At 37.5% G+C, this 21,345-nt stretch overlaps 1 protein-coding gene across 1 annotated transcript; it reads right to left on the bottom strand.

The window, feature by feature from the left end:
* Positions 1 to 814: 814 nt before the first annotated feature.
* Positions 815 to 20,932, bottom strand: NCF4 (neutrophil cytosolic factor 4). The gene is made up of 10 exons (XM_039353107.1): positions 20,705 to 20,932; positions 19,913 to 19,997; positions 16,880 to 17,033; positions 13,688 to 13,758; positions 9,169 to 9,296; positions 8,971 to 9,028; positions 8,128 to 8,226; positions 7,409 to 7,539; positions 3,875 to 3,940; positions 815 to 1,361 (listed from the first exon to the last, which is right to left on the bottom strand). The coding sequence occupies exons 1-10, from the start codon at positions 20,734 to 20,736 to the stop codon at positions 1,151 to 1,153; spliced, it is 1,035 nt and encodes a 344-aa protein (XP_039209041.1). The 5' UTR covers positions 20,737 to 20,932; the 3' UTR covers positions 815 to 1,150.
* Between the last annotated feature and the right edge of the window lie 413 nt (positions 20,933 to 21,345).

Below are 21,345 nucleotides of genomic sequence, written 5' to 3'. Positions count from 1 at the left end.
GATTTGTCAACATATCAACCACAAGTTCTACTCGCAACTGAGTAGAAAAACGGCATACATATTTGCACAGGAAAATGCATTTTTGTATATGGTTCAATACCATGACTTTACATATATTTTTTGTAAGGCATCTAATTTTTTTTTAAAAAAAAAAAAAACATTCTTTCACAAAAAATGCAAATTTCTGCAGATGTTTGCTATCATAAAGACTCGCCTCAAATACATATAAGCTGATGTCATGAAATTCGGTCTCGTATCTCTAATCTAAGTACATTTGTTCTTAACAGATATTAAAGTGTGCTAAAATACATAGTTTGTGGTAAAAATGTGTAAAAATGTCTACTCGCATATTTCTAAAAAAAGAAATCTTGACATAGACTAATACAAACCTGGACTGAGACCATGCAGATGTGCTGGAAAAGGAATAGAAAAGAAATTCACTCCCAATTTCTTTCTCCAAGTCTAAATGTCAAGGTTACATATTCTCTAGGTCAAGGATGTCAAATTGCTGGCCCATGGGCTGGACGCATCAAGACCAAACCACGCCCACCCCATTGCCGGCAATGGGGAAAAAGCTTCGATACTTCACGAGTTTGGCATGTCTGCAGGTTCTCTCTCTTTAAAATGGAGATAACTCAGGAATATATGATAAAGTTCAATATAATTGCTTTTTCTAAGATGTACTTATATAAGGATGTGTATTTATGGATCTGAATATTAACAAAACCAACATCAATTACAATGAAACATTATAAAGTTATGAGTAGCTTGTTAAAACAGAAATGAAAGGAGACAAAAGTATCAGGGCTAGGAATGTCTTTTAATATTTTATTTCTGTATTTTTAACAATAAACATTAGTTCTATAACAGCTCAATATTAAATAAAATAAGCAATTTTTCTAAATCAAGCCTTTAATATGCAACTACTAAGACTGGTAGTTTGGTACAACTAAATCTGGTAATGTCTATAAATCTTAAGGACTCCTAGCCATGCTTCATAATTTTAAGGGGGGGGGAGCATTGTAAGAAGTTGTATAGAAATTTTTTTTAGTAGGTCGATTCCAGATCAATTCCCCATAGGTCTAATCAGTTAATTATTACTGCTTTCTATCAAAACATCAAGTTCCCTTATGAATGTTTTTAGTGGTTTTTATGTGGAAATGGCAGGTTTTGTTGAGTGGTAAATGCTGTAATCATCTTCTCTGGTAACATGCAATTTCCATGGGAAGATATGTTTCTCAGAAGGCCAACTTCTGCCTTGCAGCACCATAAGTGCAACATCCTCATCAGAAAGCAGACGGATCAGATCGCCCTCAGCATCACGGTAATTCAAAGCAATATCATTCCTCTGAAATTCACGCCTGAGAAAAAAAGAAGATATTCATCATAGGATCAGAATCACACCAGGAAGAATGTGCCAAAACACATTTCCACTTTCTGGTCTGGAAGTGTGTCCCAGGCTGGCATAAACACAGTCTCTCACCTGTTTCTTGTTGTCAGTGCCAAAGATAGACTCAGTTAGTTATCAGCAATAGATAAACAATTATCAGCTTAGCCACTGCAATATCATGCAATAAACCTGATCTTGTCTGTGGATGTTTTCTTGGTTAATGTTAAAATGCCAAGCTAGACAGGCAGGAAAATGACATTATCAAACATGCTCTTCAAAATCTGAGATGCACATAAAATATTTAGCTGCTGAGTTGATTTGGATCAATGATTGAATAAACAATGTGAAGAGAAAAGAGGGAATTTAGATTCTAGTCAGGCAGAAATAAATTATTTTCCAATACAATAAAGGAATTAGAGGCCCTTTTTAGGGAAGGTGGTTAAAAGGTAGCATCCTACAGCTCCAGAAGATTCTAGAGTAAGTAGATTATCTAGATCTCTTTCAGTCAGTACTGGCTTTGGTCACACTGGTGGATGACCTTTGAAGGGATTGGAATAAGGAAGTGCATCCATCTTGGCCTCCTTGGGTCTCTAAGCTCCCTTAGCCATGATATTTTTCTGGCTTAGGATGTTGGAAATGGGAAACACTGTTTTGCAATGGCTCTTCTCCTTCCTCCATGGCTAATTCCAGTCAGTGTTATAGTGGGTGATAAAGTCTAGCTGGAGATCTCTACGTTGCATGGTGTCTTAGTGCTCCACCTTATCTCCCCTTTTTTTAACACCTTGAAGTTACCAGAAGTTATTTATTGGCATGGGGTACAGTATTATCAATATGCTAATGATACTCTATTGTACATCTCTGCTCCAGCCATCCTGGTGAAACTGTCAGAAGGGTGGAGACTGTGGAGGCCTGGATGAGAAAGAATAGGTTTTCAGGTCAGACATGCCAAGTCTGAGTGGCTCTGGATTTTGGAACCTTTGGGTTCCAGAATTAGTGCTTCATCCTTGATTCTTAGCAGGATTCTTTTATCCTGTTCAGACTAAATGCACAACTTGGGAATTCTCCTGGACTCACAGCCCCTTCCTGAAGAGCGGCTGGCAGCTGTGTCCAGAGGGACTTGTGCACAATGTTAGCTTCTGCGCCAATTATGCCCCTTCCTGGATCTATGCCATACTCAGTTCCCAATTGGATTATTGCAATGAACTCTATTTGAAGTTGTTCTTGAAGACCATCTGGAAGCAACAATTGGCCCAGAATGTAGTGGTACCAGAGGTTGTGGATGCTTCACATTATTCCTATTTGACACCACTATATGCTACAACCTACACTGGTTTGCTTCTGAGTGCAATTCAAAGTGCTGATTATCATCCTTAAAATCTAATATGGCATAGAATCAGCTTACAATACTTATGAAACTGCTTCCTTCCTAGGCTATCTGCTTGCTCCACATGCTCATATAGGAAAGACACACTTCAAGACCCTTTCCTGAAGCCATGTCATCTTAGTTACTGAATTAAGGAGGTGATCCAGGAGATGAACCTTCTCAATCACAGCCCTTATCTTGTGGAATGTGCTTCTGCCTGATCTTGCTGTCTTTTAGAAAGACCTAGCTCCTACACCAGGTTAGAAAGTTGTGTTGCTTTACAGCCCAGATTGGAATGATGGTGTCACCTCTGTTTGGATTACCATTTTATTATTTTGTTGTTTACATATTGTGGCTTTGCATCACTTTTGTTACTTTCTGTTGACTTTTCTGGAGGTTCCACAAAATCACTTTGGTTCACTTATGTGACCATGTACATGTTTTAAATAAAGAATGGGGAAGGACCCTTTTGTTTTTTTTTAAAAAAAAAAGCGAGAGCAAATACAACAATACAAACAATCTGCCCAAAACCAAAGCCATATTTGACAAAATGAATTTCTTTCCACAATTAGGAGAGCAGTTGGCAGATATTTCCCATCAGCTGATGACATTTGGTGGGGGAACAAATGAATGCAGTGTGGTTTACCAATATTTTTATTATTTATTCAACATTAAGACTATGAGGATGGCAATACTCTTGAGGCAAAATAAAGATTGCCAATTGCCAACACACGGTTCTGCTTTAATGTAGCTGTGAGGAATAAACTCAGATCCAGGAATCAGAGCTGAGAAATACATCAGAGTTAAAAGTCTGCTACTCAGTCAAAGAATCAGCCCACACAGGAATCCTTTTTAGCTCTTCCTTTATCCAACAGAACTGGGTGAAAACAGGTCCACTGCTTGTGCAAATGGAGTTTTGCATGCTTGCAGGCGTACCTACTACTCACACTGTACCACCCCCTCTCTCCCCATTTGCGCTGTCAAGCTGGAAAGATTGCTCATGTATAAAACCTGAGTTCTTAGCTAATTTTGGAGTTGTTTTGGATAGCAAAATAGGCAGCATATAAATTTAACATATATGAATGCAAATATTTGGAGATATCGGGACTGCAAGTTGATACCTGATTAACTCCATTAGGTCTTGGAACAATGGGATGCTGCTCAAGTCTTCTTCCACTGATATATCCCTAAAGGGGGGGAAAAGGGGGGGGGAATGCAGAGATTTGGGGGTAAAAAAACATGCCATATTTAGAATATAAGTACAAAAAAGTAAAAAATTAAGTATATACACACAGTACTCTTGCCCACTAAGGAAGAATTAGCATGTCTATTTAAACAGCTGTATTTGGGGACAACTAAGATAGGAGTAACAATCAGCACAGCATCATACCTCTAATCTGATAGTGTTTATTAGCAACCACATTTTTTTTCTTTCAGTTCTAGGTAACTCAGTGTTTCCAGAAGTGCAATTGTGAAATGATTTTACAGGTATGCATTTAAAACAGGAAGTTATTGAGGGTATGTCAAGATTTTTAAAAAGAGATGAATAGGGGACTAGCCTTCCACAACCAGGGTACCTTTAAAAGTGTGGATAGTGACTCCCAAAATTTCCCAGCCACCATGCCTTGTTATGAAAATTCTAGGAGTTAAGCTCCACACATTTGTCTACATTCCCTGCCCTTTGCTCTGAAATCCTATCACCACAATATTTTTCAACCAATAAAATAGACCCCAAACTACAAATCAGATTTTTTTAAGTAATATACTTTTAAGAAAAAGGATTAAGAATGGGATTTCTGAGGAAGAAATGATGAACTGAACATAGCTCCATTAGAAGTGCAGCCAATAAATTGTGGCAGAATGAAGAGCCAGCAAGTAAACCTGCTCTTTGTAATTCCTCTCCAGACAAGAAGAGGACTTCAGATCTCCCATAAGTGCTCCCTCCTTGTGAGGAGGCCACAAGACAGTGGTCTCCCATGGGTTTAGAGTTCCATAAGTTGACAGAATAGCCATCTTTTCCCTCAAATGGCCTTCAAAAAGACTCATAGTCATAAACTTCCCTTTCTAATTATTTTCAGAAATTGTTTGTTAACTGCTTTTCAGCTATTAGAAACTTTTGGATGGACAGGTTTTCCAGCACCACATTTGGTACCTTCAATCCTTTAGTGAAAGAAATACAAGTTTAAGGACTTTTTTAAAAAGTCCTGTTGGAATAAATAGCAAAAGGATGATTAGAACTTTGATTTTGGAAAGTTACAATTGGATTAAGGGTCCAGGTGAATTTGAAATAAGATTTTGGAATTAATTATAAGAATCCTTCCTATGGGAAAATGCTTTAGTTTTGAATTTCCTTTTTTAAAAAACGGATAGGATGAGACATTGAAAGCTGGACACTAAATGGAACCAGAAGGAATTAAAGAATACAATTAAAGAAAGAAAGAGTGCAGAGAAGGCCAACAAAGATGATTAGGGGACTGGAGGCTAAAATATATAAACAACGGTTGCTGGAATTGGGTATGTCTGAGTTTAATGAAGAGAAGGACTAAAGATGACATGATAGCAGCATTCCACTATCTCAGGGGTTGCCACAAAGAAGAGGGAGCCAAGCTATTCTCCAGAGCACTTGAAGGCAGGACAAGAAGCAATGGATGGAAACTAACCAAAGAGAGAAGCAACCTAGAATTAAGAAGAAATTTCCTGACAGTTAGAACAATTAACCAGTGGAACAACTTGCCTCCAGAAGTTGTGAATACTCCAACACTGGAAGTTTTTAAGAAGAGATTCAACAACAATTTGTCTGAAATGGTATAGGGTTTCCTGTCTGGGCAGGGGGTTGGACTAAAAGACCTCCAAGGTCCCTTCCAAATCTGTTATTTTCTATTCTATTCTGTTCTGTTCTGTTCTATTCTATTCTAAAGAAGCAGTACACTTAAATTTGACTTACTAACATAAAATGAAGCAAAATACTTTAATATCAGACATACTGTAGGCTATTTTTGAACAATGGACTCAGAAGTTACATTTAGGTGTGTCTGCCTCTACAAATAGACTGTATTTAAAATTATGTAAGAGGAACAAATTTTATCAGACAAGACTGAGATTGATCTGAAATGATTTTAAAATGACAGGCTAAAAGAAGGATATAAAAAAAAACCCTGCTACATTGGACATAGAACCAAAAACATCTGATGTCTTAAGGGATATATAAACAATAAATCTAAAAAAATCACCTGGATAACTTTACTTTATTTGATTTTAAAAAGAGCCTTTTTAAAGTTTTGAAGAATTTTGTAAAAAGGGACAAAGAAAAAATGAAATTAAATCAAATTCTAGGTTATTATTTGAAGGAATAAAGACCAAGATTGTTAAAAGTAAAAATGAAAAATATAAAGTTGGTTCATTTTATCAAGATTAAGTAAAATATTGCCATTTCTGGTAACCCTTAATGGACTTTTGGTGATCAGAACTGAACAATAAGGCTTTAAGGATTTGTTTATACATAAGACATTGGATATAGGAAGAAATCATTTGTTATATTTTAACAGAAGGTGATAAGTTACCAATGTTGCAGGATTCAATCTGAGAATGGGCTCCAACATGAGTCCCAAAGCTCAGAAGACTAAACCTCTGGTCCCAGTGACCGACCCAGATTGAATCCTGCAACATTATCTTGGGACACGTATATTTGCTTTCATTCATGAGTTACCATCATTGTTTATATTTGATGTGATGAAGTCATTTCTTTATATATTTCTTTTCTTTTTCTTTACTGTGTCATTTTTTCTTTCCTTTCTATTTTTATTTCTATTTTTTCTGGTTTCTATTTTTTATTTATATTCATTTATTTTTGTAATTTGCATTCGTTTTTAACTTTTTAACTGTAATCTTTAATAAAATGACTATAAAAAAGAAGAAGCATTAAGAATGGGGATGTGGAATCAGTACTAGAAAAGGCATAAGAAGTTAACCTTTCTTCCATATTTTTATTGCCTTCAAAGAGTTTTCTAACTTTGGAATCTGAAATTCATTCATGTGAATGGTTAGGTCACCAGTTAAGGCTATTTGGAGTGCAAAAATGATAAGGTGGAACTCTGTGTGTGTGTGTGTGTCTGTGTGTGTGTGTGTGTGTGTGTGTTCCTCTCTCCCTCACAAAAACAATCTTTATTTTTAGGCATATACATTTGCTTGTAATATGTAGTATGTCCTTTACCAACAGGGAGGATTGAAATGTGTCTCTACACCAAACAGCTTCCAAGGCCCATGAAGTATACCCAATCTAACATAAATAGAGAGATTTCAGTAATAATTAATTAACTATCATTAATAATTTCAAATATTCAAATTATATCACAGACAGACAGAATAGTATCATAAATATAGATACAGCAAGGGGAAAAGTTAAGAGATTAACCTAAAGAAATGACTGGTTTTAGTGGAGGGAAGATTTGAAATCAGAGACCTGTCATCTTGCAGTCTGTAAGGTGTAATGCTGTCCCACAGTGCTACATAAATGTAAAATAAAAATATTCTTCCACAATCTCCTGCTCTTAGTGGATGAATAGGAGAAAAATTCTCAGAGTGGGACTGATGTTGAACCCCAAAGTACTGACAGCTACGTAAAGTACAATGCCCAGAAAGTTGCTTTGTTGAACTACCTGATAGAGCTAACGTTGTCATCATGGTAATAGCAGCGCAGCCAGTTAATTGGGTCCTCTTCCTGAGGGAGATCTTTAATAACTGACACAAAGTCACATGGAAAAATTCCAGTAGCATCTCGAAGAGTTCCCTGGAATAAAACAGGGTAGTTTTTAAAAGGATTACTCCATCCTATTGACTGTATGGGACAAGAAATGGAGAATGTTATTGCCCATTGGATATGGCCCGGGATAGCCTTACCAATTAAACTGAAAAGACATTGATATGAGTCAGCAAGCCACCAAAAGAAAGAACAGCAACAGAGGAACACAAAGATAGCAAATAAGTATTCAAGAATACATGCCTTACATATATGATGCCAATTGGCAAACGATCTAGCCCTATGCATGACAATGTAGCTATGTGTGAAGTTAATACACCAGCCACACTTCAGAGTGCTTTTAGGAGGGAAGGATTCCAGTAAAAAAATGGTGTATGCTTTCATTGTCCTCCATATAAACTTCTATACTCTTACTCCCCCAGAGTGGAATCCCTGGAAAATAATCCATGATTTCCTATCTTCCATTTACCATGCAATGATGAGAATGATTAAAGAATCCCTGGCTGAACCTGAGTTGTTGAAATTTCTGTCATACTTGAAGTCCACAGTGGGAGATACTGCAGTTCCAATCATTTCAGATCAGTAAATTATGACCCATGAGGACCCAGCAATATTTACCTCAAACCACTCTTTATTGATCCTGCTGAGTAAATAGATCAAGTCTCCTTTTTTGAAGCTCAATTCCAGTTTATTGGAAGCAGAAAAATCAAACAGTGCCTATGGGAAAGAATCCAATAATAGGAGATCAGATTACAAATTACAAAAATTGGGTATAGTTCATATTCTCAGAAAGTAAGCATTACATCCCAATAGTTTAAAGACATCAAAGATATTTCTGCAAAATTCTTGGATTAGAAAATCTATACCTGGATTATATCAGTTATATAACACTATGTGTAGCAACTTTGTCCTCTTATAGGCTTCTGGCAATATTTCCCTACTGCAGAATTATACCATACCATGATAAAACTGACTGACAGAGTTCATGGCTCTGAAAGAAAATGACCAGTAAATTACAGTTGTAGCAAAAAGTAATTTTAAGAATGAGACTCTAACCTTCTACACAATACATTTCTGTTGCCATAAGAAAGGCAAAAATATGCCCTCAACTGTTGAAAGCAAGGAAGCAAGAAAGAAAGAAAAAGAGAGAGAGAGAGAGAGAGAGAGAGAGAGAGAGAGAGAGTTTACATAACCATTTCTATGCGGATTTTGTTTCAAATGCAATGTTAATTCAATGCTACTTAATAAAGTAATATTAAATTTCTTCATTCCTTCCTTTCTCCCTTCCTCTCCATTCTTTCTAAGATAAGTTGAAAGGAAGAAGTATGTGCTCTTTCTACTGGCCCACAAATTCCAACTCTATTATTGAAAGAGGATCCTCTGGCTGGGTAATGTCTGAATAGTTACACATTCAGAGAAATACCTTTATAGCATTATATTTATAGCAAATGAGACACTCACCTCCACTCGTGGAGCTGCCAATCTGTCAAAGCCCGGTTCTTGAGGACTCACACTCTTTCTATCATAAAGAAGAGAGAAAGAGTATTTCACCAGCTCCACTGGGGATCAATACAGAATTAACATTTAAACGAGCTGAATTTTTATTAACTAGGCTGGAAAGTTAGCAAGAATGGTGTCCTATGTTTGTTGCATACTCACACACGGCGAGTGCGAGGGCGTAGCCTTCTCAGTCCTTGAGGTATCTGCTCAGTGTCAAACTTTGACTGACAGAAAAATAAGCGGATATCTTCATCTAGTAACACACAGGGTGGCAAGCTAAGCAGCTTCTGTGTCAATGAATTTAAAAAAAATCAAATTGAGAAATGGACAGTTTCTGTCTTTGCATTTTACAAGTAGAGAAATTTTTTCTGGGCGAGGGGTCAAAACACCCCCTCCTGGTCCATCTATATCCTAGGTAAGAGGGAAATGCCCAATATCCCTACTCCTTAGACCTTGACAGATATTCAGCATTGATGAGGGCTCTTTATTATCAATACTATAAGAAGCTAGGAGCATCTGCTGAGAGAGTTAAACAATTCAACATGACAACATAATTGTGCAATTGAAACCCTGTCCCTTTAAATCAAACCCCATCCCTTATTTATTTTTTCTATAAATTCCCACTCTTTCTTTTTTATATACAACTCCCCTGAGATGTCCAGGAGGACTTTTGGGGAGTTTGGAATGATCTAATGATCTATAATAATCTATAATTATATTGGCATTGAAGGTGGGATTAACAGCTTTGGTTATAATGTCCTATCTCACCAGATATCTTGGGGTGGTGAGGGGCTTAGAAGTGTCTCTAATCTGGCTTCCGGTTTGATGTTGTGGTGTAACAGGCACAGGAAAATGGGGTTCCATCTTCTGCATTCGATTTTGCCCCGCTGGGGACTTTAAAAAGGGTTGAAAATCACCCCAAAGAGGCGATGGAGAAGGAGGGGACCTTCATTGATCACAGGAGGATGGCCGCCCTTCCATTTGAGGAAGCCCTCCAAACCGGTGGGGGAAAGACTGGTTACATTTGTGAGGCCAGTCAGAAGCTGCTGACACCCGAAGAAAATAAGCATTAACCAGCAACTTTCAAGCAACATGGATGGAACTTTGCACGCCGCCCTGAGTCCTTTGGGATTGGGCGGCATATAAATATTTGAAAATAAATAAATAAATAAACTGTGTGAGACCTTATCCTCTTTTTATGATTTTAAGACTTTTTCCTGGGGAAAAAATGCCCAAAGCAAAGAATCCTCACCGATGAGAGAGGGAAGGCGAATTTCCACCCCATTCCCTCAGGAAAAGAAAAGTGGTGAATTAATTGCTTGGGGGAAAACAGAGAAAATTACAAGATTAATTTGGAATCAATACACATATATAACTTTGAAATTTGGGGACTAAAAGTGCTTCTGAGATATTTTTTTAAAGAGACTTAAAAAGCTTGTAATATAAGTTTGGATGTAAAAAGCTGGAAGATGGCATCAACAACATCTAGTGGCGAACTACAGTACTGCAATTTATTATGACTAAAGGAAACTTGGCTGGAAGCCCAGACTCAGATAAGTCTCTTGTTGTTTTCAGAAACTTTCACTTTTGAAGTCTGCAGTTTGGAAAGGGGGGGGGAACCCTCTTGGGCTGCTTATCTCTGTGGCAAAGACAATAAACTATTTTGAAACTGGCCTGCCTGGACTACGAATATAAATACTAACTGACTTTTAGAGCTATGTCATGGAGCTATTTCCCTATAGAAGAAATATGCATTATTGATTGAGATGATGGAATACTTTGAATTATAAACTTCTGATTGATGAACAATTTTTAATTGCTCTTTTCTCTCTGGACAGATAGGATATGTTTTTCACTGGACAGAAAATTTTGAATTTTTTTGTTTGTATTTGTTGAGGGGAGACTTAAGGATGGACTGATAGTCCATCTGGATAATTTGGAGTTCAAATGACAATTGATTGAAACTTTTTAAATCCCTAAATAGATTGTACTATAAAGACTATAAAAACTATAAAGATCGGACTATACATACAAAAACAAAATGGATGTTCCATACCTAGCTTCAAATGGTAAAAGACCATCCCTAATTCCTGTTCCCAAAGTCCCCAGCTTGATATACCAACAATAAAATGTTGATGAATTTCAGAAAGAAATTTTTTCTATGTTAAAATCAATACAAGGGACAATTGCCTTAGCTCATCATGAGACTAAAAACAACACAAAGGAGATAAAAGAACAATTTTTAATCTAAATCTACAAACTCAGAAAATGATTACAAAGAAGAAACTAGCAACCCAGAAAATAGAAGGAAAACCCAAGGAAGCAGATCCAAAGATGGAGGACCTAAAGAAAAGAACTAATAGACAGACTCAGACAAATGAAGAATTAGAAGACGTAGCAATAATATTGGAAATGGAAAAGATATCTTACCTGTCAAGATCTCAGAACACACTTGAGGATAAGAAAGAAGAGCTGATTGAATGGAAGATAGAGCTGTTAGGAGAATTGGAGGAAATTGGAGAAGGGGGGAGGCTGTTTAATGAATATCAATGGGCTGAGCATCCTTCCAAAATACTTTAATCAAATTATCTTTCTTATTCCAAACAATATACACAAAAATAGAGGAAGAATTACTTGATGATTCAAATGCATTGACTTGGAAAGTTAGTTGGCAAAGGAAGAAAGCTAGAGTAAGACTGAAGAAAATAGAGGCGTTGACCCATTAGATGGGATATTATACTATTAATCAGATGTTTGAACATGACTGAGAATAGATAATTGTTAGAAATAGAAAAATTATTATAACTAGAAAGATAGGATTTGTAACTAGAATATTATATTTTGGTATGAGAAGGGAAATATGAAAGTGCTAAGAGGGTTTGAATAAGGGAAGCTTTTGGTTACCAAAATATAACTTATTATGAGAAATCATAAGCAATAGAGACATTTTGAACACTGATGGGAAATTAAAATTAAAAAATGTGGGAAAAGGGATATTAATTGAACAAATGGATATTAAGTGCAAATGCAATTAAGATATATTTTGGTTAGAAAAGATATCTTAAACCAACATTATTGATATTATTAGGAAAATGTAACAAAGATGTTGATATTCAATTGTATATGTATTAACAACAATAAGAATTGTATTTGCCTAGTGTGGGAAAATGTGTAATACTGAAAGAAGAGAGAAAGCATTGGATGGTGTAATATTGGGCCTAGATTGAAGAAGTTAATATGTATCACTGAATTACTAATGGACCCAGACAACACATTGTTTATTAAGTACTTATGATTGTAAAACTAGAAAATTAATAAAATATTTATAAAAAAGAAGTGTCTCTAATCTCTTATGATTAAATTAAGCTTGGACTATGAAAGGCTGCATAGGATGCTAGATGTGTGTAACTGTTTCTGGTGAATTGTGTAATCTTGCATAATGTCCCAGGCATCCAAAACTTGAACGAACATTCCTATGATTGCCAAATCCTCCACAATATCAATACATTTCAACATTTTTTAATGATTATTTCAATTTATTGAGGGTGCTAAACATCATTTGGAGTATTAAAGGATACTCTAATAGCCTCAATCTTTATGACGCCAACTCCTGCCCAACTATTGGGTGACTGTTCCTGATTTAGTGTGCAGATCTGCAACTATTATTTCTAGTGGTTTCTGCTCTTAGCAGTTTCAGAATTCAATCAACTAGCTACTAACTTGCAAGAAATTGTGAAATGACTCAAAAAAACAAACAACCACAAAGAGGAGTGGAGGGCACAAAAAATAAATATTTCCTACAAGTTTTTCTCGTCTCCTGGCTTGCTATAAATTCCAAGCAGTCATTAGGATAATCCAGCAGCAAACGAACTGATGTTATATACAAGAGGAAATAGTGCAAAAATCCACAAAGACTCAAATGTTTTTGAGTTTAGTGGAGTGATGGAAAATGAATGAAGGAAATATAAAACTGAGTCTATTAATTGGAAAAGTTTCCCAATTTCTATAGAACAAGTGGCAGTATCTCACCTGCTATCCTAAAGCTTCTAATCCAAAAGCTTCCCTCACATATTAGTTTTTATGCTGAAATGGTAAATTAATACAACAACAAAAGTTAATCACCCAACAAGCTCTACTACCCTGGTTTACAAGCTCAGTAATAACATATAACAATTCTGTAAAAGTAGGCAGCAATCTCTGACCCAAATAAGGCTGTCTGAAGACAACTGTAACAATTAAAAACTAATATAAAACAGAAACAGTTCAGTATATAGTTTAGAGTTGACATAAGTAAGAAAATGAATGGAAATTCAAATCTTACTACCTGGATGCATTTCACATTCATATTCTAGACCAGGGGTGGGCAACCTTGACTCTTTTATGACTAGTGGACTTCAACTCCCAGAATTCCTGAGCCAGCATGGCTCAGCTTGGAAACCTTCCTTTTCCTCTCAGCATGGTTGGCTCAGGAATTCTGGGAGTTGAAGTCCACGAGTCATAAAAGAGCCAAGGTTGCCTACCCCTGTTCTAGACCAATGTAACCACAAATGGGTTTAAATTGCATGTGTGAATAACTTCTCAGCTCACCATAGTGCAACAATTGATGTTTCTATAACACTATTTTACACTAAGTAGCTCCATGTCAAAGTGGCAAACCTTTCTTAAAATTAATGCTTACCTTCATGTATATGTTGAGTATTGGGATTCTGCTATCTGCAATCTCTTTCTTTGCACCAACATAAACTTTTCCTGAAAAGCATCAAAGAGAATCAAGGATCTCATGGAATGGATGTGTAAAGAAAAAAAAATTAGAAAGTTTGATTGTACAGAGGTCTTTTTTAACCTTTGGGAGGTTGTTTGCCAATTGCAAATCACATTTTTCCAAAGCACCAAGAAGGCAAGACAAGAAACAATGGATGGAAACTAATCAAGGAGAGAAGCAACCTGGAATTAAGGATAAACTTCCTAAAAGTGAAAACAATTAACCAATGGAATAGCTTACGTTCAGAAGTTGTAGGTGCTTCGTCAATGGAGGTTTTTAAAAAGAGACTGGACAGTCACTTGTTGGAAAAGGTATAGGGCAGCAGTTCTCAACCTGTGGGTCATGACCCCATTTGGGGTCGAATGACCATTTCATGGGGGTCACCAAACAATGCAGTCCGCCATTTTTTCCCCCTTTTCCTTAGCTGTGCTACTCCCTTTTATTCTATTGGCTTTTGAAAGCCAATAGAATAGACTCTCTTGAATAGAGTCTAATTCTATTGGCTTTCAAAAGCCAATAGGAATTGTCCAGGCTGTCTCTGCCCTGCTGAGCCCGCCAAAAGTCCCATTCTGCAAACGGTGCTGCAAGTTGTCTGCAGCAAAGGCGAGCTGTCTGGAAGTTTCCACCCCTCCCTGCTGAGCAACTACTAAAAATGTAAGTAAAAGAGGGCCAGGGGTGGGAGGTAGGAGGCCGGCAGGCGCAGGGAGGGTTGCTGGCGCACGTGGGGCCCGGCGGGTGCCTTACCTCCCTTGGGCTGGGCCAGCTGGTGGCCCAGCCGGTGGTCGGCCTGCGCTGTCTCTTCTGCTTGCCAGCTACGCCTTGGCCGGTGCAGGGGGCAGCACCACACATGCGCAGCGCTCCCGGGCAGGGAAAGTCCTCGACTTATGACTGATTGGGTAGTCCTCGACTTACGACCGGTTGGGGGTCACAGCATTAAAAAGGTTGAGAACCTCTGGTATAGGGTCTCCTACTTGAGGAGGGGGTTGGACTAGAAGACCTCCAAGGTCCCTTCCAGCTCTATTCTGATTGATTTTAAACTCTCATTGTTTCTGTACTAATGCAACATGAGGCTCTGTCTCGTGCAACCTGCAGAGTCTCTTCTTTCTGAGAATCCTGCGGTCAATAATTCTGTGAAAGGAACTAATGATTTCTATGGTGCTGGGATCACAAAATGCCCATTTTAAATTTACAATATTGACAACGGTTTTAATAGGATGGCAAAGACCAACATATTTTCAAATAGAACACATGGTGAAGAAAAACCAATACTCTATAAACAAAAGAAACTAAGGTTCAAGAGCAGCAGAGGGACTTTACCTTTGACAGAGATAACTGAAAGAATTGGGGGCTTTATTCGGCATAAGAATGCCTTCTTTGTATGTGTTTTATAAAACAAGGGAGGGACTGTTCTAAAGAACAGAAACTGATGATGTGAAATACTGTACAGACTCTGTTATGCAGCAGAAGGAATTTTTCTAAGTAACATGAGAGACAAAGGCAGAAGTTGAAATATAAATGGTGAAATGAGATAGTTTAAACTGTCGGGCATACAGGAGAGATGTAGAGACAGATTCTGCTTCAAGCACCAGAGTTTTTTAGTTAACATAATATTCATAGAGAGACAAAGACAGACAGTGTTAAACCCAGGGCACTGTAGACTAGGTCCAATACATAGAATAAAAATGTATTAAAAGCTACCTGAACATGCTCCCTAACGTGAAAATCTCAACAGGGATGCCAGAAGCACCTTGGGGACTCCTGGAAACCAAGGAGACTGGAACCCTTCCATTTTTAAAGGGGGACACTTTTCCAAAGGGCAAGGCTGCAGCGCAGAAGGCTTGATTCCTTAATCCCATAAAATTACAAAATTCAATTGATAAGACTTGGAGTGCACCCATATATGAAAAAAACTGAACAGGTTAAGTCAGTTTGGAAACTGTTTCTGAAAAAGTATGAGGTTAACATAATCCAGACTGAGACAGTCTGGGGTAGTATGTGGGGGCTGAAGCTGTGCTACTTAGAGGAGGATCTCCTATGGAAATGTGCATATTTGGAAATGTACATAAAATTGTAGGTTGAATCTGATTTTTTTAACACAGATTTTCATTTAGAATTGAAGTGGGGGAATGGCCACCAAAAATAATAAGACACAGCTATTGGAAAAGCCATTTAATAAGATATGACAAACATAAGTATTCCCAGGTCATCCTAAGTTTTTATATTTATTCATTTGTTTATTCATTTAATTTTTGATCCAAGACTCCAACTAACTGTAGGCAACTCACAAAGTATAAAAGAACATAAAAGAACATAAAAACAATGAATAAGGATACAATAAAAATTACTCCAAAAAGAATTACAAAATAGTTACAACACAATGATTTCAAAAGTGATATTCAAATTAGGGGAGCATCCCAGATGGCAGGGGGTATTTGGGAGTTCAGAACATGTTGCAAAAGGCAAAGGAATCCATCATTTGAATCACTGTATTATCATAGTCTTAAAACCTTCTGCATCAGAAATGGTGGGCGCTCCATCACTGGAGGTTTTTAAGAAGAGACTAGACCAGTGATGGCGAACCTTTTACAGACCGAGTGCCCAAACTGCAACCCAAAACTCACTTATGCATCGTCGGGTGCCGGGTGGGTGTGGCCCATTGGCTGGTTGTGGCTGTGGTGGTAACAGCAGACTGGGTGGGTGGGACTAAAAAGTTCAATCACTCAATTCCAACTTTGCAAGAAGTTGAAATTGACTGATTGATTGAACCTCTCTTTTTTTGCACACAGCAGCGGAGGCCTAAAGCGAAAAGGATTTATAAAACCCAGCTGAAGGCCTAGGACTGGGGCGATTGAGTGCTGCCTCTGGCACCCGTGCCATAGGTTCGCCACCACTGGACTAGACAGTCACTTGTCTGAAATGGTATAGGTTCTCCTGCTTGAGCAGGGGGGGCTGGACTAGAAGACCTCCAAGGTTCCTTCCAGCTCTATTATATTCTAAAATTCTAAAATTTATAAATCTTTTACTATGCAACCGTTAAGTGAACAATTAATTATCAGATAATCAAGGAAGAAAATCTAGACGCAGGGCCAGAAGGTTTTTGTGGTTTACCTGGAAGGGTAGGAAGTATGCAGGTAAAGCTGCTATTTTTACTTTCTGCACCATATCTTTCTTCCAGTTTGGCATGCAAGCTATAGAACTTGCTATAACGCCGAAATATCATATATCTGTTCTTGCCTTTTGTTTTCACCTCAATCACAAATACCTAGAAAAGAAGAATTCAGAATTCCTGACATCTCCAGTTAAAATAATTTAAGACAACACAAATACATTTTTACCTAAAATGCTGAAGAATGGTCTACTCTTCTTATAAGCCTCCCAACTCCTTAATACAAGTAAAAGAATTCAAAAAATAGAAATATGTAAATATCTTTTCTATATGTGTCCTCAACAGTGCAAGATGATTTTCATTCAATGCTAATGATACAGTAAAAACATTAATGCTTGGTTTAGAGTAATGTTCAATCATAATTTGGCATATTGAATAAATAAACCTTGGTTGCCCATACATCTCCTCCCCTATCTTTTCTTGATAGAATAAAAACAAGATTGATTATAGCTGGAATCACATATCATACTAATAGCATTTGTTTTAACCATAATGTGCTAATTTCTGGCCTTCCAGATATTTTGGGCTAGAAATTATCATTGCATTCCAAATTTTTGAGGAATACAATTTTCAAAGGCCAATCCCTGGCTAGGAATTCTGGGTCTTGTGTACCTAACATATCTGCTGGGTGTCCAGGTTGGAATACACTATTCTAAGCCATAGACTGCGGTTTACAAATCACTATAGTTGAGTTCCTCATGCTATTTCACAAAAACAGCAATGTTATGTAGTGAAAATCTGTTCGCACCTAAAGACACTCATGTCACCCTAACAGAATCGCTTGGATCTTGCTGGAAGCTTGTTAGGCAGACAAATGTTCCAGAAATTTAATTTTCCATTAATTTCTTCCTTAGATTTATATCCCATCTGTCTTTCAAAGTGTCAGTTTTCATAAGGATTTTCCTTTACTTTTTATCCCCCATGGCAGCAGTCCTAGGAATTTATGCTGAGCTGAGAGTGACAGTCCAAAGATACCAGTGAGTTTTCAAACTGAAGATGGACTCAGGTGTAGCCCAATATCTTAGCCATTATATTGTATGTTGGTTTGTTTGTTTTTTTGCTTGTTTGTTTATTAAGGTCATATGCCACCTTATCAAGCAAATCTGGGCAGCTTATAAACATCTTAAAAAACAAAGGTACAAAACATTAAAACAGTAAATACTAAATAAACAGAGATTAAATAAATTAAAATATCAGAATACAATGGAGTGGAGGAGGGATATTCTTCCTAGTCCACTAACCACCTCCAACATGGAACATCCCCACTCAGCAGAATCAGGTTTTGAGGCTCTTATCAAAGACCAAGAGGATGAGAACAGATCTCACCTCAAGGGGCATGATATTCCAGAAGGTAGAGGCCATGGCAGAAAAGGTTCTTCTATTGGAGCCCCTCCCCCACTGGAATTTCTTGACTAATGTGGTTTGCAGCATGCCCCTTCCACCATTGGGGTGAGATGGTTCCTCAGGTAGCTTAGAGCCATACCATAAAAGGCTTTAAAGGTCATAATAAACACCTTGAATTGAACTTGGAAGCAGATTGGGAAAACAGTAAAGCTCACAAATTAGCGGTGTTAAATGGGCCATCCTAAGGATCCCTAGAACTGTCCATGCAGCTACATTTTGCACCAGCTGTAGCTTCTTCTGAATATTCTTCAAGGGTAGCCCCATATAAAGCACATTGCAGTAGTCCAAACACAATTCCAGGCATAGTGACTGAACACAGTGACTCACAGTCCAGGAAAGGGCACAACTGGTTCACAATATGAAGTTGTGCAAAGACTGTCCTAGCAACAACAGCCACCTGCTGTTGTTGAGTCATGAGTCTCAGAAAAATTGTGCACAGGATCTGTCTGGGGCAGTGCAACACAAGACAAAACTAAAAGCATTAAAGTCCTGAGTCCCAAAGCCCCATACATCCATAGTCACTCAGTCTTACCAGGATTTAGTCAAAGCTATATGCCCCCACTTTGGATATTTTTAAAAACTATTTATCTGCATATGTGGTCAGTCATTTGACTTACAGCTGGAGAATCTGGACATTCACCATTTCTCCTGCTTCCCAATAAATAATTTGCAGACTGGGGTAGAGAAAGCAAAACAAGATTATCAGGTGATGCTTTTCTTTTTATTCTCCATGGGTTGCCTTGGTAGTAAGGGTCAACTTTGTTGAGTATGATGTATGGATCCACCTAGGGCTTTTGCTTCCATTTTTAATCATCTATGATTAATGTTAACTCTGACTAAGAAAAATCTTCCCTAACTTAGTGTTCCCTTCAGATGTGTTCTCTAGACATATTGGCTGAAAGTTAATGAAATGAAATCTAACGTATTTGGAGCATAGCAATGAAGAAGACTGATTTAAGTGAACAATCTTAACCATAGTTTAAACGGGCCATTTTCACTGAATCATATTTAACAAACATTGATCACAGACCGTTCAGGTTAAAATGCTGATAACAAAGGAAAACATTTCTAAACTTTCCCATCTCAATGGGGAGAAAAAAACCTATGAGCTTATTTAAGCAATAGTGGACCTTGGTTTGATATTACCTCCAATTGCAGATTTATGATAGTTTTCTAAATCTCTAAAGTTTCTATGGAGATTCTCAGTCATCCAGGTCATAGTTGTCCCTTTTTCAAAAGGCAATTGAATTTTCTCTGTTTTTGCTTGAAGATGTTTCGCTTCTCACTCAAGAAGGTTCTTCAGTTCTGAGAAGAGGATGAGAAGCGAAACATCTTCAAACAAAAAGAAAGAAAGTTCAGTTGCCTTTTGAAAAAGCACCTTTGGGATCTCTAAAGGTTCTAATATCCAGGGTGTGATAAACACCAATCATTATAAAGTGAAACCAAATCCAGTGAAATTACTCATTTCACTTTAAGAGTGCTTTTATGAAACAATGGATTTTTCCCTACTTTCACTCTCCCCCTCCCTGAAATAGCATAGATCAACAAACAGAAGAAAAATATTTTCTTACATAATAACTGGAGAAACCTCTCTTCTCTTCAATATCTGCAATATTAGCAGAAACTGGTACATCATCTGGAAGCTGGTCAAAGTCACTAAAAGATACATTAAATAGTGATTATTGCAGCAGGTGATGATCTAGCTTAATGATCATACATTTCTAAATGCATATTTTTCATTCAAATCCAGATAATTCGCCAGTCTTGAAATATAAGTGCCATACAGTTATATTGCACTTCTGGCCACTCTGGTTGGGAATTATGGGAAAAGGAGGATAGCACATCAGGAAGACACTAGGTTGGGACGACTGCTTACAACTTCCTGCCAATATTTTTCGGGGGGGGGGGTTGTGTGTGTGTGTGTGTGTGCATTGTGCATTTGTGTGCATTTCTGCATGATAGGTTATATCATTTAAGGAGGTCAGAAAGCTGCCAGAGACAGCAACAATGAGTTATTAATGTGTTATTTTTATCCTTTTAATAGCAAGGAGAGAGGGCTGTGGGATTTCCTGTTACAAGTGCCAAAGGTACTTTACAGGAGACTTTCTATTTCTATTTGCAACTCTATCTCAGACAGGAAAATATCTTGGGATAGCCTGGCATATGTGCATTTGAAAAAGAAAAAAGGCTACAATCAGAACAAAGAGAACACCAATACATGGACATTCTTCTCTTACCGCAACTGAAGCTGCATCACATATTTTAAAAAATCTGAACAGCTTATGCCAACTTTGAAAAGATATTGAGCCTGAGGCAAAAGGCACGTTAAGAAGCCCTTTGGAGAAAGTATCTAAATGACTCACCTCTCATCTCGTAGCTGCCTTGGATGAGACATTCCTCCAGGCCCTTGCTTTGCAAGACCCCCAAAAGAGCCAATAAATTAAAAGTATTTCCTCTGCACTTCAAACAGCTCAGTAGCAACCTGTGGGGTGGAGATGGGCAGGAGAAGGGGGGTGTTCTACCCCAAGTCTCTACCTTGGTTAATGCACTGTAACTTCCCTGCAATGCTTCAGCAATCTCTGCCTAGTTGCTTAATTCTAACTTTCCGGAAATATGCTTTTTCTTAGTTCTCTCCACCCTTGGCCATTTGAGGAAGTACAACTGAAAGCAACCTTTTGAAACAGAATATAAGGCATGACAAACATGCCTGTGTCTAAAATACCGGTACCTTTCCCTTAAAAGGAAGTTCATGAGAGCAAATTACAACTGAAATGAGTTTTCCATCGAGTTTTAGCTTTATGTGTCACATTCTGAATCCTCATATCACCTTTGAAGTGTTCAGTTTTCTTTGTTTACTTATTTGTTTATTGATCTTCTGCTTTGCAGAACTGCAGTCTCCCAAAGCAGCTGACAAGCAATGTATGCATCACTGGATAAAAACGGGCAATACTGTCTTAAAGTAAACTATTGTTATTATTTCTACAAAACAGATTGAGTAGTAATA

The sequence above is a fragment of the Crotalus tigris genome, unplaced genomic scaffold (assembly GCF_016545835.1).
Source record: "Crotalus tigris isolate CLP2741 ecotype Arizona unplaced genomic scaffold, ASM1654583v1 scf7180000018491.14276545383:2951260, whole genome shotgun sequence".
Classification (NCBI taxonomy): domain Eukaryota; kingdom Metazoa; phylum Chordata; class Lepidosauria; order Squamata; family Viperidae; genus Crotalus; species Crotalus tigris.
Note: the sequence above shows the minus strand (reverse complement) of the source record. Positions and strands in the feature narration are given on the sequence as shown.

Coding starts and splice junctions, on each gene's coding strand:
- NCF4 (XM_039353107.1), bottom strand. CDS start 20,736: ATGTCTCATCCAAGGCAGCTACGAGATGAGAG. Junction 17,034..19,912: donor GAGGTTTCTCCAGTTATTAT/GTAAGAAAATAT, acceptor CTTCTTTTCTAG/GTATTTGTGATTGAGGTGAA. Junction 3,941..7,408: donor GACAACGTTAGCTCTATCAG/GTAGTTCAACAA, acceptor CCCCCCCTTTAG/GGATATATCAGTGGAAGAAG.